Source organism: Salmo salar, chromosome ssa11 (assembly GCF_905237065.1).
Source record: "Salmo salar chromosome ssa11, Ssal_v3.1, whole genome shotgun sequence".
In the NCBI taxonomy this organism is placed as follows: domain Eukaryota; kingdom Metazoa; phylum Chordata; class Actinopteri; order Salmoniformes; family Salmonidae; genus Salmo; species Salmo salar.
The window spans coordinates 81,561,848-81,581,158 of NC_059452.1; the positions used below are offsets into that span (position 1 = coordinate 81,561,848).

The following is a 19,311-nucleotide window of genomic DNA, read 5'->3' on the forward strand; positions in this document are numbered from 1 at the left end:
GAAATAAAACACTGGTTAAGTGTTGTCCATTTGTCCTTTATGAGTTTCCAATACATTTGAAAAGAAATATACATTTCTACATATAACCTGACATTTTCCGATACTAGGCTCATGATAACCTTGTCTAATATTATAGATGACTATACATAGCCAATTTCCTAGAGATCATACTACAAACCTTGTATTGTATGACCCCTTGATGTTTACCTAAATGTGCATTGAAGTGTTACGCACCTGGCCATCCTCAATTTGATTTTATGGATATGAAAATGTCAAGAGCTACTATCAAAACAGTAGTAATGAATGAAGTATGAATCCAAATTTAGGGCCTTCATTCCTTGACATGGAAACCTGAGTGCTGTTCTTGGCATCCCAGTGACATTAATGGCCTAATTTGCGAGAATGAACATCAGGCTACTGATTCTTAAAGCACAGTTAATGTTGCATGAGTGGAAAGAGACTGGACTTGAGTGTAAAGGAATAGTTTGTGGCGTGGAGATGGAAAAATAGAACGTTTCCCAGCACAAACACACACAGAGGGCGAGAGAAAGAGAGAGATTTTACCCCTTGGAAATGAATGTAAATATTTAGTACGAAGTCCACTAGTATAATGGGTCACTATTGACGGTAGAAAACCTCCAGTGCATGTTGTTACTTACCTACCGTAAGCAGAGGGAAAGGCTAGCTGTTGTAGGAAAGTATTCACAGCTAATCCTGAGGGACTTTACATACAAGTTCACATTTGCAGCTGTTGTATTTGAATAATTCCATGAGAGAATGCATGTGTTTTGGGTTCATTATAATCTTTCACTTTCTCTCCAGCCCAGGGACTGTAGTGTAGCCTATATTGCAGATGTGAATCAATTGGTTAAAAAGAGCTCATTTCTCCTTCTTGTGGAAAATAATGCTGATGCTTGTGGTATAGTATTTAATATTTCGCATTCTTTCGAAAAAAGACAATCAAAGCCACATAATAATACATATGTTATGTACAACTTTATATTTACAATATAATAATTTACTATCACAATTGATATAACATGAAATGCAAATCAATTAAAAAACAATGAGTTGGATTTTTATGTCCATGGCTCTTGAGCGATGGAAAGTCAAGTAAAAGTTTCCTTGAAGGAAGGGATCCTAAAAGATCCATACAATCAAACAATCCATACATTTAGCATAAACTCTTGAAATTCTTTAAAAGATTTTCCTATAAAAATGTTTGCTTTTCTCTTTTCTTCACTTTTCTTTACCAGATGACCACAATAAAGGACTATTTATAAATATGTATTTTCCCTGCGGTTTTGGAGCTCTCCATGTCTGTCAACTTGTGAGGAGATAAACAACAACAAACAAACAAAAAATGAAACATGGCTAGTTAAGGACTTTTCTAACTGCCAAGCATTATTCACACACCATACAATACAGCTGATAACATCACAATCCAGCTCGAAGTGTTTATAATGAAGACTACAGAGAAATCCTATGTTGTCTGCTGTAAAAAGACTATAAAGCGTTGTTTAAGTGGTGATATACTCAAGTATTACAAATGATCAAAATAAAATCGAAATGATAATACCACTCTTAACGGTCTCCTTCCCATCGCGCCAGCCAAGAGGAGAGACTTACAGGGAGTTGTTTTTCGTTTGTTTGTTTGTTTCCCTGGTAAGCCTCCAGAGCTGAAGCACCATGACAAACTGCAATATTACATTCAGTATTTTTTTCCAACCAATTTGCTTTGGGTTGAATGATAATTTACATGCTCACACCGCTCCTCCTCATTGATAGTAGTGGTCAGTAGTCACTGGCATGTACATCCAAAACGTCTTTCCTCTTCAAGCTGTTCTTAGCACTTTTTTCTAATTTCAAAAATGATTTTTGAGGGCGTTTGACAGTAATTATTCTAACAATGTCCAGTGGGGTTGAGGTTTCAGGGCTCTCCTGGTTTGGAAAAACACCAGTCAGTGGAGAGACCAGAAGCAAGGAGGAGCAGGCTACCGTGGTGTCGTCTCGCGGCCTGTCTCATCGGAGCTTGGCGTTGCCGTATGTGTTGCGCTGTACTGAGATCAGTTTCTCCATGCAGGCAGTGCGGGTCTCTTGCAGGGAGCCATGCCACACGCTGCTAGGGGGCTGAACCTCCTCGCTGCGACAGAACATGTAGGCCATGGTGTCGGTGCGGCTCTGGATGTAGGCGCTGTGGAGCAGGGCACGGCAGTACCGGCTGATCCTCTCCACCCTGCGCAGGATCAGGTGGGCTTTTCTGGGGGGGGGACGCATAACAGTCATTATTAGTATTAATGTCAGAATCAGCAGCACTGGCATTGTTTGTCATCATTTATTCTTCTTCATGGTGATATAAATACCGGTAGCAATTCACACTTTACAGCTCGGTAATAACAGGGTAACCAGAGGATTGCCGTTTCGAATCCCCAAGCTGGTTGGGGGGAAATTTGCAGGGAGTGAGCCGGCAACTGGAGGCTTCAACATCCTGTATACTATCAACTGCCGTTTTGCCCTTAAACAAGGCCATATTTGCTCCAGTGGCACTGCTATGGCAGCCTGTGATGTGTGTGTGTTTTTTGTCAGGTAGTGTATATAATTATGCCACACCCCGTGCCCCCATCATCACCACCACTACCAACATCATCATCATCATCATCCTCATCATCATCACCGATACCACTGCAGTAACTTGGCAAACTACTATACCTGCACATTTACTTGTAACTATTATTTTCTCAAATAAGTCTTCAACAGCAGTCTAGAAAACAAACAGGTTCATTCATGTGTATCTGCAGTGTGGGGTAGTTGCAGAGCAGGTTTGATTGAATTCCAGACTAGAGTAGAGAGGAGGTCTGTCTCTAGTCTGTGTTGGCAGCCTGCTCATGTTCCTGGCGAGAGGTGGGTATGCTAGAGGCCAGCTCAAGGTAGACAGGACAGGCAGACAAACTGCTGTAAGCGTGCCTGCACGCACACACACACAGGCAGCGCAAACAGTGTGCATGTACACACATGAACACACACACTTGGATTCATTCCCTTACAGTACTTGACATTCTCACATACTTCATTCTCAGCAGTGAAGATTAAGCTCTTCTGTGTGACGTGTTGTTAGGTAGATATGAACAGATACAAATATCAAAAATAGATAGCTTTGAAGAGGAAGCATATTCCATTTGTTTGGAGAAGTGGGTGTCTGTTAAGCATCAGCATCAGTCTTTGGTTAAGCTAGGAGCACAGACAACCTTTTCACTTGCTTGTTAGAAAAAGGGCAAACGTTTTTCCTTCTTTCTCTCTTCAAATTCCACTGCCTACAACAACATAACATCAAACATATGAGCAAGTGGGCCTCGTGCAAGAGGGTGAATTGAGGACTGGTGGTTAAGAATGCCTACATATTCATCAAGAGAGGTTCATATTGGAGATCATAACTCACAAAGTCCTAAAGCTACAGTAACAGAGAGGCAGCCCTTTTTGTTTTCTTCCAGCTGTATTCATTTATCTTATCAGGATGGTGAAAGATGATCATACAATTCTGAATAAAAGCCCATTTGTTCATCCAATAAATAAAATAGAGTAACGTAAGCCAGTAGCACCTTTCCAAGAGAATAAAACACTCAAGACAAAACTGTTGCTACAGCAGAAATGACTGAATATGAATACATACAGATGTAGGGTCTTAATTTGATCACCCTGTTGGAGGAGAACTATCCTGCAATGCAGGAAATGTAAAACTTGCAGTGTATTTGAGGTTTAAAAAGGCTTCTGAAGTTTGTAATTTCTACTTTGAAATTGTCAGACTCCATTAATTATAATACACATAATAATTTACATTTCCCCTTGCTGCAGGATTATTTTCCTGCTGTAGCAAACTGGCTCAAATTAAGATCATACATCTGTATGGAAACCAAAGAAGAAAAACAACCTGCATAAAGACACAATAACATTGAGCACAATTTAAAATAATGCATCGATATAAACACACTGTACAGTACATGCACAGTATGGCGAGAGCAAGAAATATGTTTGGTTGTGCTGTGACAATGCTAGCGGTCGGTGGCTGGGTCTCAGTGTAGCTCCGTCGGTCTCCGAGATTTTCTGACATAGTGAGTAAATGCTGAGTGGTCACATTTCACTTGGCCACACTGTTACCTTTTAAAAGGCACCACCGATAGAGCAAACTCGTATATTAACCCAACAAGGCCCTGCCCTGCCAATTTCGGCCAGTAAATAACCCTACACTGTCAGTTATCCAAACGCCTTCTTCAGGAGTCCAACATACCCCCTACTCTCCCCCTCGGTCCCCGCAAAAGCCACCTTCAATTTCCAAATCACAGAAGAAAGAAAAAACATAATCTTCCTTTAAGACAAACTTTTTCCAAATGTATGATATTATTTATGGCTGCCGGAGAGCACTTCCAGGCAATGGGTGTGGACAAAACAAAACACAGGGCCTGAAACTTTAAACCTAATGTTGCCATCATCGCAAAACTATTGAACTGCTGGAGTTCTAACCTGGTGTCTGTCCAAATGTTTTATTTTTTTCGGCCGGTAGTCTAAGTTTCTCCATCTCCATGTCATGCTAATGTCCCCTGTGTCTATTCACATAAAACTGCTTTGTCGGGGGTGGTCTGTTTCGGGGGGCAGACCGAGGCAGGGTTCAGCAGGAAATCTTTATGAGAATGAGGAGGAAATGGACTTGAAAGTTTAGTTAGTGTTCGTTGACTGTCAAATGTAGTGTTTGGCTTGGCGTAAGAGCGGTGTTTGGCATAGAGGCTGTAATTCGAAACAAGTATGTAACCTCATAGTCAAAGCTGACCTTACCAATTCACTTCCCCAAATAAACACTTAAAAAAGGCTGATTGCACAAATCGGCTTCTGCTTACAGAAGGCATGCATAGATAGGAAAACCCAAATACCCTAATCTTCAAAAGTCATTGGGGACATCTATGCCCTCGTTATGTAAGAGTTAAATAACTGTTACTGACACTAGTTATCAAACAAATCAACACATGCACAGACCACATACTGTACATAAAAGTGTTTATGGATTTGTACATTCAAAAGTTATTTTAGCATTTTATATTATATTGAAAAAATGCTGTACCAGGACATTCAATTTGGTAGAGAGAAAAGGATATACCATTTGTACGTGTCTGAAGTACCCTTCTGTTCAAAGTGCCAACCACTGGAGATGATTACGACACATGCATTGTCTACATCTGTCTCTATTTATTTTGTATCTTATTTAACCTTTATTTAACTAGGCAAGTCAGTTAAGAACAAATTCTTATTTACAATGACGGCCTACCAAAAGGCAAAAGGCCTCCTGCGGGGACTGAGGCCTGGGATTAAAATAAATACAATACAAATATGGGACAAAACACACATCACGACAAGAGAGACAACACAACACTACATAAAGAGAGACCTAAAGACAACAAAATAGCAAGGTTAGAAACACATGACAACACAGCATGGTAGCAACACAACATAACAAAAACATGGTAGCAACACAACATGGTAGCAGCACAAAACATGGTACAAACATTATTGGGCACAGTCAACAGCACAAAGGTCAAGAAGGTAGAGATAACAATACATCACACAACGCAGCCACAAGTGTCAGTAAGAGTGTCCATGATTGAGTATTTGAATGAAGAGATGGAGATAAAACTGTCCAGTTTGATAACCTTCATCTCTATTCTAGCCCTGCCAGTGAACAGTGATGAGGTAAGGCTGGAAGACCACCATAATGGATAACCGCAGCGAGTGGAGGTCTGGTTATGTGTGTGCTTGCGTGCACACACATGCCTGGTATGACATGAATGCCCTTAGTTCGGTGATACCCTGGATCCCCAGGCAGTCCCAGTAGATAACGCCTGTCTTGAGTGCTATCATCTAAAATAGAGAGCGAGCCAGACACTACCAGCCCAATGTGCATTGAACCCCATTTAACCCCCATAACAACAGATAGCAAATACATTACACTGTCCATTCTGAGGACACACATCAAGTCGTAAACGCATCTCATAAATCTTATGCAAATCTCACATCAATCACTGTATTATCTTAAAAGGATTCATGTGAAATGTTACCCTGATTGATGTGAATGTCAGAAGTGAATGTCATGTGTACATAACCCAACAAGCCCTGCCAATTTCAGGGAGTAAATAACATTCCATTGTCAGTCATCTAAATGCCTTGGATTCAGCCCTCATACTATATATTTTCCCTGGTCTTTTCAGGTCAACTAAGCATTTGTATGCTCATTAATCACATGATTCAAAAGTTTAAGCTTTTATTGAAGTTAGGGAGCCTGAGGGTTGACTCCAAACTAAACAGTAAGCAATCCGTTGACTGGCTAATCACGAGAAATACAGGCTTCTCAATTGGTTGATTGGGTAATCATTCACAGGAACAAACCGCTTCTCATTGGCTCCAGGAGACCACTGCAAACTCTTTGAAAACACTTGTAGAAAACAAACCCGCAAATACCACGGTGCAGGTTGGATTGAAAGGAACCCTTGTGTTCAGTCTAATTGTCCAGCTCTGTGTGGGTAAAGAGTCTAGTCCTAGCCCGGGGAAACGGAGCAATGCTTTCCTGACATGGTTATGAAATCATTCCTGAGTTTACTGGGGGCTTCATGCCTTTACAAGTAACCAGAGAAGTTGGTTTTATGAATGAGTATCCCACACTATACACAAACAGTGCAGTCCCTATTAACCGCAACACTCGTGAAATGCCAACACCGGACCAGTCCCATTCCATGTACCCAAGACCATTTGCTACGCCCTAGGCTCCCTTGTTATAGCAAGGCTGTAATTTCTAGATTTAGCACTTTAGTCCAGTCACCAATTGGGTCCACAATCTGATAAAAAGGTAAATGAGAGGAAATAAAAACATCTGATGAACTTGAGTAAATGAAAATGAAAATATATGGCTGTGCCGTGTGGATTCTTTGGTATTCCAATGGAACAAACCTGTTCATGATTGGTTTTATGGGCCAGGATTTGCAGTGAAAGCCTAAACCAATATTTTGCTGTCCAAAATTACTGCTGACCAAGGTGTTTGTGTGTTTGTGTGTGCATGAGGTTTGCACGTGTGTGTGTGTGTGTGTGTGTGTGTGTGTGTGTGTGTGTGTGCCTGGTGCGATCCACCTTTTTGAAGATGGATGAAGAAACAATGGAGCTCCAGCAACAGACATTCAACTTATTGACTGGACATATGAGACTTCTGTAAAAACAACCTCGTGTTACAGGGTTGGAAGGCGGCCATTCTGAAATCCACTGGAATGGAAAGATTCAACATTTCAGAAAACTGAAGATGACGGGGAAAAAGATAATGATGTTTTTGGCAAAGGCTGCCAAGAACCCTAAGGCATTCTTGAGAATGTTGTGATTATTGCCTTTTTAATTCATGATCATAAACAATGAAGTTCTGCTAGCTCAAATAGTTCAACTAAGACCAGTAACAGATTAAGTATCTGGACCAATTACGTAGACTGTTGCTTATACTTGAAATCTGTGTGCCAATGGGAGAATCTGTTACTAATTAAATATTTTACCTGATCCACAATAAGGAACCTTTGGACACAGAAAACAACATGTCACCGTTTTCTCAGATACTTCCCACACAGACAGTGGAAGATGACATTTGAAGTGACACTGATGCCAAGCAAACAGTGACACCAGAGATGTGTCCAAGCCTCCAAGCCTTTCCGAGCCTTACCTGGGTCCAAGTTCATCTTCGCTCCGCCAGACGAAGTCTCCAAACTTCTCGTAGTGGGAGTTGTAGTGGTGCTGCACCCTGTAAAGCAGCGGAGGGGGAATCTCCATCAGAGTGTTGTAGGCCGTCTGCTGCTCCTTGCCGCTGGTGTAGCCGTTGTACAGGTTATACACCTTGTCTGCTATCTCTGACACAGGAGGTGGAAGAGGGGAGAAGTCATTTAGAAAACACTAATTTAAAAGACACAAGTGAACTTGTGGTAAGGATATCATATTAAGGTGGGCAAGTCAACCCAAGATCACCATCACAAGTAAATCCTAGGTGCTGGTGAAAACTTTGGTGCAAAAAAAATAAAATGTATGCCAACAACGGGGGCTCCCACAGGACGGCGCTCAATTGGCCCAGCGTCGTCCGGGTTTGGCCAGGGTAGGTCGTCATTGTAAAGAAATGATTTGTTCTTAACTGACTTGCCTAGTTAAATAAAGTTTACATTTAAATAAATGTAAAAAGATTTTAAAAAGTGATATTGTCTATTGGAGAGAGATAGGGATGGATGGTGATGAATGGGGGGGTTAGAGAGAACGGGAAAGGACAATGTGTAAAGGATGAATGGAAAGGTTTTGGGATGGACAGACTATAGGAAGAGAAAATGAAGTGTGAAAGGGGAGTGTGAGAAGGAGTACCTTCTGCTCTGCTATCGTCTACCATGGGACAAGAGGTCCGCACTGAGACGAAGCTAGACTCTGAACGACTCCCTCGACTGTCCACAGCATATAGAGTGAACCTGAGAGAGAGAATTAACAAAGAATATAAATAATATTAGAGCTGACATCTTAAATCTGTCTACAACAATTAACAACCTTTTTTAAACCACATTCATATGTACTCTTACCGTATCAGGGAAAGAAACAGGCCTCTTTTGACACCGAAAAAAAAACTATGTTGCTTCAGCCATCCCATCCCAACCTTCTTTCAAAGCTAGATGTACAGAGTTTACCCAGTGTACCCGGCTCCTACACTTTGCACAGCGTTTCTATAAGCCAATGTTGACAGCCACTGAACTCTCTTTTGAAAAAAGCCCAGGACTCAGGAGCGGGTGAGGATTCCAGAGGAACGATTACGTCAGTAAGTGGCCCTGCCTGCTACATGAAGCTACAGCAGAGGACAGACCAGCCGGTTGGCAGCAATGGCCATTACACCTAATAACTCCCTTAAATGAAACTCCCACTTCCTCTGAAGACGAAGTTCCTGCTCACATATTAAGGCCTCAGAGTACCTAGAGTTCCCCAGGACCTCCCAGTGGGGTGCTGCTAGATCATTGGAGAGATGGTCTCCTGCGAAGCGCTGTACTGTAGGTAGTCTAGTCTGTCTCATATAAGTAACTTTTAGCGACATGATGGCTGTTTATGAGACATGAACTACCAATGTGCATACATGGATATGTGCATGTAAGGATGCTGGGATGTCCAGCCAGAGCTGATTGGACAATCCCAAATTAACCATACCTTGATGGTCCTTTCGCATGGATAAAGTCAAGTGGTACTTGTCATTCTTTGCATTCTATTTCTAGGGTCTATATTTTAAGTTGAAATGGTGGATCATCGCTAAAAGTGTATTGGGGAAGATTAATGAAAACAAAGTCATGTTCTAAAAAATTCCTGGTCTCAGCATTATTCTGTGAACTGACTGTTTTTATTTACTTTTCTGTGAACCATTTCTGTGAACCATCAAAAATGACTGCAAAACAGCTGGGAATTATCTAAACTGCAAAATAGCTGGGAATAGGATGTTCAGAAGAAAGCTGCCCCAGTCAACTGTAAGTGCTGTTATTGTGAAGCGGAAACGTCTAGGAGCAACAACGGCTCAGCTGCGAAGTGGTAGGCCACACACACGCACAGAACGGGACCACCGAGTGCTGTAGCGTGTAGTGAGTAAAAATCATCTGTCCTCAGTTGCAACACCCGCTAACATTCACAACTCTAACTGCCTCTGGAAGCAATGTCAGCCCAAGAACTGTTCATCGGGAGCTTCATGAAATGGGTTTCCATGACCGAGCAGCTGCACACAAGCCCAAGATCACCATGCGTAATGCCAAGTGTCGGCTGGAATGGTGGAAACGCATTCTCTGGAGTGATGAATCACGCTTCACCATCTGGCAATTCGACGGACGAATCTGGGTTTGGCGGATGACAGGAGAACACTACTTACCCGAATGCATAGTGCAAACTGTAAAGTTTGGTGGAGGAGGAATAGTGGTCTGGGGTTGTTCTTCATGGTTCAGGCTAGGCCCCTTAGTTCCAGTGAAGGGAAATCTTAATGGTACAGCTGATGATTCTGTGCTTCCAACTTTGTGGCAACACTTTGTGTAAGGCCCTTCCCTGTTTCAGCATGACAATGCCCCGGTGCACAAAGCGAGGTCCATACAGAAATGGTTGTCGAGATTGATGTGGAAGAACTTGACTGGCCTGCACAGAGTGCTGACCTCAATCCCATCGAACACCTTTGGGAAGAATTGGAATGCCGATGCCTAATTGCCCAACATCAGTGCCCGACCGCACTAATGTTCTTGTGGCTGAATGGAAGCAAGTCCTCGCAGCAATGTTCCAACATCTAGTGGAAAGCCTTCCCAGAAGAGTGGAGGCTGTTATAGCAGCAAAGGGGGGACCAACTTCATATTAATGCCCATGATTTTGGAATGAGATGTTCGCCAAGCAGGTGTCCACATACTTTTGGTCATGTAGCCGATCATGCATTTTTCTTCCACTGTTTCACAATGCTATTTCACTGGCAGAGCCCCATTTTAATGTCTTGCTTTCTGTAAGTCTGCCTTTTGTTTGAAGAGCCTGTGTTTTAATACCACCAACTGATTGTTTTGTTTGTAATACAGCCTGTTACGACATTGTTTGCATAGTTTGTCCAAACTTGTTATTCATCTAGAGAGATGTGTGGTATATTGGTATTCCCAAGAACCTCACAGAAGTCGAGGAGCCAGAGTCCGTCCGAAGTTCGCTGTAGAACCTCTGCCCAACAAAACAACACTGCATATAACAATCACATTGTTTAAATTATGTGGCCACGTCACTGGCCAGTGAATTGGTGGGGGGGGGGGCAGGGTGTATTTATCATGCAATTTGTAAAGTTTAGTTTAGGACCCCGGACACAGCTTGCCAGCGCGTTGCTGTTTTTGGTTGTGGTTGGCATCGAAGACAGGTACTTTGCTCCGCAGGCTAATCACAGTGCTATTATGTAAAAAAAAAATTAAGCCTCTCAAAGACCAAGAGTGAGACAAAAGCTCTCATTATTATAGTGAAAGGAAACTACAACAGAAACTTTCTCTAGCCTTTGTGTTTTTCCCCAAAGATGACCACAAAAGGTATTTTGGCTGCTTTGCCACGAGCATGTCAAAATAGAGGGTAACATACTGGCAACATACACCCAACCCTCCACACAACCCCTCTCTCTCTCTCTTACTCTCTCCGTCCATCCATCTCCCACACCATCTATTTTGTATTTATTATGGATCCCCATTAGCTGCTGCCTTGACAACACGCTGTGTGCCCTCAGGCCCCTACTTATCTACAATACAAAATCCATGTGTACGTGTGTGTCTGTGCCTATATTTGTGTTGCTTCACAGTCCCCGCTGTTCCATAAGGTGTATTCTTTTTAATCTGTTTTTTAATGGAAGCCTCTCCAACATAATCCAGGTAGAATCAGGAATTCCCCAGGGCAGCTGTTTAGGCCCCTTACTTTTTTCAATCTTTACTAATGACATGCCACTGGCTTTGAGTAAAGCCAGTGTGTCTATGTATGTGAATGACTCAACACTAAACACATCAGCTACTACAGCAACTGAAATGACTGCAACACTTAACAAAGAGCTGCAGTTAGTGGCAAGGAATTATTTACTCCTAAATATTTCTAAAACTAAAAGCATTGTATTTGGGACAAGTCATTAAATAAACCCTAAACCTTAATAAATCTTGTAATAAAAAATGTGGAAATTGAGCAAGTTGAGGTGACTAAACTGCTTGGAGTAACCCTGGATTGTAAACTGTCATGGTCAAACCATTTTGATACAGTAGCTAAAATGGGGAGAAGTCTGTCCATAATAAAGCGCTACTCTACCTTCTTAAATCAAATTTTACTGCTTGCATCAATTACTTGATGTGGAATAGAGTTCCATGTAGTCATGGCTCTATGTAGTACAGTGCGCCTCCCATAGTCTGTTCTGGACTTGGGGACTGTGAAATGACCTCTGTAGAGGTCGACCGATTAACCTGTTGGGGCTAGGGGGCAGTATTGAGAATATGTGCCCATTTTTAACTGCCTCCTACACCAACTCAGAAGCTAGGATATGCATATTATTAACAAATTTGGATAGAAAACACTCTGAATTTTCTAAAACTGTTTGAATGGTGTCTGTAAGTATAACAGAACTCATATGGCAGTCGAAACCCTGAGACAATTTCTAACAGGAAGTGTGTATCTGATGTGTTGAATTACTTTTAAGCCTATGCCATTGAAACACACAGGGATTTATTAATCATTGAGCACTTCCTACGCCATCCACTAGATGTCACCAGTCTTTACAAAGTGGTTTGAGTCTTCTACTGTGAAAACTGACCGAACAAGAGACTTGGAACGTTGGTCATAAGCGGATGGCCGATACTATTCTGGCGTGCGAGTGCATGTTTGGGTACTCTCGTTCCAATACGTTTTAAAAGAGAATGCAATCGTCCGCCTTGAATATTATTGAAGTTCTGATTGAAAAAGGCCTAATGATTTATGCTATTCAACGTTTGACATGTTTGAACGAACGTAAATCTTTTTTTTCCCTCTTTGGTGAAGACAAGTCCGGCGGGCGTCGTTCATGTTTTTGAGTAGCCTACAGGACGCGCTAACAACACGAAGCTTTTTGGACATAAATTATGAGCTTTTTCGAACAAAACTACATTTGTTATGGACCTGGGATTCCTGGAAGTGCCTTCTGATGAAGATAATCAAAGGTAAGGGAATATTTACATAGTATTTTTGATTTTAGATCTCTCCAACATGGCGCCTAGTCTGTATCGCAAAGCCTATTTTTCTGGGCGCAGTACTCAGATTATTGCAAAGTGTGATTTCCCAGTAAAGTTATTTTTAAATCTGGCAATGCGGTTGCGTTCACGAGATGTTAATCTATAATTCTTTGAATGACAATATAATATTTTACCAATGTTTTCGAATAGTAATTATTTAATTTCTTGTGCTGATTGACTGGCGGTATTGGAGGGAAAATATTTCCTCAACATCAACGCCATAGTAAAACGCTGTTTTTGGATAAAAATATGAACTTGATAGAACAAAAAATGCATGTATTGTCTAACATAATGTCCTAGAAGTGTCATCTGATGAAGATTGTCAAAGGTTAGTTCATAATTTTAGCTGGTTTTCTGCTTTTGGTGACGCCTGTCTTTGCATTGACAAAACATTACACACAGCTATTTTCAATGTACTGTCCTAACATAATCTAACTTTATGCTTTCGCCGTAAAGCCTTTTTGAAATCGGACAACGTGGTTAGATTAAGGAGATGTTTATCTTTCAAAGGGGGTAAGATAGTTGTATGTTTGAGAAATTTGAATTATGACATTTAATTGTTTTCAAATTTGGCGCCCTTGATATTTCACCTGCTGTTGATAGGGTGTACCAGGGGTGGGACGCTTGTATTATATTTCAAGTTTTCATAACAATCGGAAATCGGTATTTTTGGACGCCGATTTGGCCAATTTTTTTCTTCTTCTTTTTTTTTAGACCTTTATTTAACTAGGCAAGTCAGTTAAGAACACATTCTTATTTTCAATGACGGCCTAGGAACGGTGGGTTAACTGCCTTGTTCAGGGGCAGAGCGACAGATTTTTACCTTGTCAGCTCGGGGATTCAATCTTGCAACCTTACGGTTAACTAGTCCAACGCTCTAACCACCTGCTTTACATTGCACTCCACGAGGAGCCTGCCTGTTTCGCGAATGCAGTAAGAAGCAAAGGTAAGTTGCTAGCTAGCATTAAACTTATCTTATAAAAAACAATCAATCAATCATAATCACTAGTTAACTACACATGGTTGATGATATTACTAGTTTATCTAGCCTGTCCTGCGTTGCATATAATCGCTTAGGTACACATTGCTCCAACCATAAACATCAATGCCTTTCTTAAAATCAATACACAAGTATATATTTTTAAACCTGCATATCTAGTTAATATTGCCTGCTAACATGAATTTCTTTTAACTAGGGAAAATGTGTCACTTCTCTTGCAACAGAGTCAGGGTATATGCAGCAGTTTGGGCCGCCTGGCTCGTTGCGAACTGTGAAGACTATTTCTTCCTAACAAAGACAGCCGACTTCGCCAAACGGGGGATGATTTAACAAAAGCGCATTTGCGAAAAAAGCACAATCGTTGCACGACTGTACCTAACCATAAACATCAATGCCTTTCTTAAAATCATTACACAGAAGTATATATTTTTAAACCTGCATATTTAGCTAAAAGAAATCCAGGTTAGCAGTCAATATTAACCAGGTGAAATTGTGTCATTTCTCTTGCGTTCATTGCACGCAGAGTCAGGGTATCAGGGTATATGCAACAGTTTGGGCCGCCTGGCTCATTGCGAACTAATTTGCCAGAATTTTACGTAATTATGACATAACATTGACAGTTGTGCAATGTAACAGGAATATTTAGACTTAGGGATAAAATACGGAACGGTTCCGTATTTCACTGAAAGGAAAACCTTTTTGTTTTCGAGATGATAGTTTCCGGATTCGACCATATTATTGACCAAAGGCTCATATTTCTGTGTGTTATTATGTTATAATTAAGTCTATGATTTGATAGAGCAGTCTGACTGAGCGGTGGTAGGCAGCAGCAGGCTCGTAAGCATTCATTCAAACAGCACTTTTGTGCGTTTTGCCAGCAGCTCTTCGCTGTGCTTCAAGCATTGCGCTGTTTATGACTTCAAGCCTATCAACTCCCAAGATTAGGCTGGTGTGAAATGGCTAGCTAGTTAGCGGGTGCGCGCTAATAGCGTTTCAAACGTCACTCACTCTGAGACTTGGGAGTGGTTGTTCCCCTTGCTCTGCATGGGTAATGCTGCTTCGAGGGTGGCTGTTGTCGATGTGTTCCTGGTTCGAGCCCAGGTAGGAGCGAGGAGAGGGACGGAAGCTATACTGTTACACTGGCAATACTAAAGTGCCTATAAGAACACCCAATAGTCAAAGGTATATGAAATACAAATCGTATAGAGAGAAATAGTCCTATAATTCCTATAATAACTACAACCTAAAACTTCTTACCTGGGAATATTGAAGACTCATGTTAAAAGGAACCACCAGCTTTCATATGTTCTCATGTTCTGAGCAAGGAACTTAAACGTTAGCTTTCTTACATGGTACATATTGCACTTTTACTTTCTTCTCCAACACTTTGTTTTTGCATTATTTAAACCAAATTGAACATGTTTCATTATTTATTTGAGGCTAAATTGATTTTATTGATGTATTATATTAAGTTAAAATAAGTGTTAATTCAGTATTGTTGTACATTTACATTATTACGAATAAAAATAAATAAAAAAATGGCCGATTAATCGGCAGCGGGTTTTTGGCCCCCAATAATCGGCATTGGTATCGGCGTTGAAAAAAATAAAATAAATCATAATCGGTCAACCTCTACTCTGGTGGCATGTCTTGTGGGGTATGCATGGATGCACTCAGCATGTAAATACCTATCATAAATACAAGTAGTGATGAAGTCAATCTCTCCTCCACTTTGAGCCACGAGAGATTGACATGCATATTATTAATGTTAGCTCTCTGTGTACATCCAAGGGCCAGCCGTGCTGCCCTGTTCTGAGCCAATTGCAATTTTCCTAAGTCCCTTTTGTGGCACCTGACCACATGACTGAACTGTAGTCCAGGTACGACAAAACTAGGGCCTGTAGAACCTGCCTTGTTGATAGTGCTGCTTCTTCAGGATCGGTGGGTCCCCTGCGGGACGGTTGAGCTAACGTAGGTTAATGCGATTAGCATGAGGTTGTAAGTAACAAGAACACTTCCCAGGACATAAACATATCTGATATTGGCAGAAGGCTTAAATTCTTGTTAATATATATGCATTGTCCAATTTACAGTAGCTATTACAGTGAAAGAATACCATGCTATTGTTTGAGGAGAATGCACACTTTTGAACATTAAAAGTTATTAATAAACAAATTAGGCACATTTGGGCAGTCTTGACACAACATTTTGAACAGAAATGCAATGGTTCATTGGATCAGTCAAACACTTTTCACATAGACTGCTGCCATCTAGTGGCCAAAATCTAAATTCCAGCTGGGCTGGAATAATGCATTATGGCCTTTCTCTTGCATTTCAAAGATGAAGGTACAAAAACATTACAAATAAACGTAAGGAATTCAAAATTACAATGCTTGTCTTTCATAATTTGGGCAGATATATTTGGATGTGTAGTGTCAGCGCTTGTTGCTGGCATGTCATGCCTAAGTTTGCTAACCATGCCAATGAAAAAATAATTCAAGTAATTGGCAATATCAGTCGGTTTCGTGATGAATGAGCCATCTGATTCAATGAACGATGGAGCTGAGTTAGTCTTTTTTCCCAAAATGTCATTTAAGGCGCTCCAAAGCTTTTTACTATCATTCTTTATGTCATTTATCTTTGTTTCATAGTGTAGTTTCCTCATCTTTTTATTCAGTTTAGTCACATGATTTCTCAATTTGCAATATGTTTGCCAATCGGTTGTGAGGCCAGACTTATTTGCCATTCCTTTTGCCTCATCCCTCTCAACCATACACTTTTTCAATTTCTCATCAATCCACATTTAACAGTTTTTACAGTCATTTTCCAAAGGGGTGCATGTTTATTACTAACTGGAATAAGCAATTTCATAAATGTGTCAAGTGCAGCGTCTGTTTGCTCCTCATTACACACCACGGACCAACAAATATTCTTTACATCAACAACATAGGAATCACTACAAAACGTATTGTACAACCTCATATACACTATATTATGCCCATCCTTTGGAACGTTGGTTTTCCTAGATATGGCTACTACACTATGATCACTACTTCCGATAGATTTGGACACTGCTTTAAAGCAAATTTCTGCAGCATAAGTAAAGATGTGATCAATACTTGTACATGATTTCATTCCTATGCTGTTTGCAACTACCCTGGTAGGTTGACTGATAACCTGAACCAGGTTGCAGGCACTGGTTACAGTTTGAAGCTTTTTTTTTGAATGGGCAGCTTGATGAAAGCCAGTCAATATTGAAATCAACCAGAAAATACACAGTGCCAGCCAAAATTTGGACATACCTACTCATTCAAGGGTTTTTCCTTACATGTACTATTTTCTACATTGTGGAACAATAATAAAGACTTCAAAAACTATGAAATAACACACATGGAATCACGTAGTAACCAAAAAAGCATTAAACAAATCAAAATATATTTTAGATTCTTCAAAGTAGCCACCCTACGCCTTGATGACAGCTTTGCACACTCTTGGCATTCTCTCAACCAGCTTCACCCGAAATGCTTTTCCAAGTCTTGATGGAGTTTACACTGTATGTTAACGTGGGCTACAGTTGAAGTCGGAAGTTTACATACACTTAGGTTGGAGTCATTAAAACTCGTTTTTCAACCACTCCACAAACTTCTTGTGAACAAACTATAGTTTTGCAAGTCGGTTAGGACATCTACTTTGTGCATGATGCAAGTCATTTTTCCAACAATTGTTTACAGACAGATAATTCACTGTATCACAATTCCAGTGGGTCAGAAGTTTACATACACTAAGTTGACTGTGCCTTTAAACAGCTTGGACATTTCCAGAAAATGATGACATGGCTTTAGAAGCTTCTGATAGGCTAACTGACATCATTTGAGTCAATTGGAGGTGTACCTGTGGATGTATTTCAAGGCCTACCTTCAAACTCAGTGCCTCTTTGTTTGACATCATGGGAAAATCAAAAGAAATCAGCCACAAAATGGCTTAAGGACAACAAAGTCAATGTATTGGAGTGGCCATCACAAAGCCCTGACCTCAATCCCATAGAGAATTTGTGGACAGACTGAAAAGCGTGTGCGAGCAAGGAGGCCTACAAACCTGACTCAGTTACACCAGCTCCGTCAGGAGGAATGGGCCAAAATTCACCCAACTTATTGTGGGAAGCTTATGGAAGGCTACCTGAAACATTTGACCCAAGTTAAACAATTTAAAGGCAATGCTACCAAATACTAACTGAGTGTATGTAAACTTCTAACCCACGGGGAATGTGATGAAAGAAACAAAAGCTGAAATAAATCATTCTCTGTACTATTATTCTGACATTTCACATTCTTAAAATAAAGTGGTGATCCTAACTGACTTTTTACTAGGATTAAATGTCGGAAATTGTGAAAAACCCCCGTGCTTCACAGTTGGGATGGTGTTCTTCGGCTTGCAAGCACCCCCCTTTTTCCTCCAAACATAACGATGGTCATTATGGCCAACAGTTCTATTTTTGTTTCATCAGATGAGAGGACATTTCTCCAAAAAGTACAATCTTTGTCCACAGTCTGGCTTTTTTATGGCAGTTTTGGAGCAGTGGCTTCTTCCTTGCTGAGCGACCTTTCAGGTTATGTCAATATAGGACTTGTTTTACTGTGAATATAGATACTTTTGTACCTGTTTCCTCCAGCATCTTCACAAGGTCCTTTGCTGTTGTTCTGGGATTGATTTGCAATTTTCAAAACCAAAGTACATTCATCCCTAGGAGACAGAATGTGACTCCTTCCTGAGCCCTATTTACATTTTAGTCATTTAGCAGACACTCTTATCCAGAGCGATTTACAGTAGTGAAAGCACACATTTCATTTCATGCATTTTTTATACTGGCCCCCCGTGGGAATCTAACCCACAACCCTTGCGTTGCACACACCATGCTGGCATTGCAAACACTATGCTCTTACCAACTGAGCCACAGGGAAGCTGCATGGTGCCATGGTGTTTATACTTGCGTACAATTGTTTGTACAGATGAACGTGGTATCTTCAGGCGTTTGGAAATTGCTCCCAAGGATGAACCAGACTTGTGGAGGTCTACAATTTTTTTTCTGAAGTCTTGGCTGATTTCTTTTGATTTTCTCATGATGTCAAGCAAAGAGGCACTGAGTTTGAAGGTATGCCTTGAAATGCATCCACAGGTACACCTCCAATTGATTCAAATTATGTCAATTAGCCTATCAGAAGCTTCTAAAGCCGTAACATTATTTTCTGGAATTTTCCAAGCTGTTTCAAGGCACAGTCAACTTAGTGTATGTAAACTTCTGACCCTTTGGAATTCTACAGTGAATTATAAGTGAAATAATCTGTCTGTAAACAATTGGTGGAAAAATTACTTGTGTCATTCACAAAGTAGATATCCTAACTGACTTGCCAAAACTATAGTTTGTTAACAAGAAATTTGTGGAGTGGTTGAAAAACAAGTTTTAATGACACCAACCTAAGTGTATGTAAACTTCCGACTTCAACT

The 19,311-nt window shown here is 40.7% G+C and overlaps 1 protein-coding gene across 1 annotated transcript in view; it reads right to left on the minus strand.

The window, feature by feature from the left end:
- Nucleotides 1–913: 913 nt before the first annotated feature.
- Nucleotides 914–19,311, minus strand: part of LOC106563268 (astrotactin-2) — a 533,795-nt gene continuing 515,397 nt past the window's right edge. Inside the window, exons 21-23 of the mRNA XM_014128700.2 lie at nt 8,413–8,513; nt 7,733–7,916; nt 914–2,260 (exon numbers count right to left, since the gene is read on the minus strand). Of these exons, the coding sequence (XP_013984175.2) occupies nt 2,023–2,260; nt 7,733–7,916; nt 8,413–8,513 (523 nt within the window). The 3' untranslated portion in view covers nt 914–2,022. The remainder of the gene's footprint in view (nt 2,261–7,732; nt 7,917–8,412; nt 8,514–19,311) is intronic.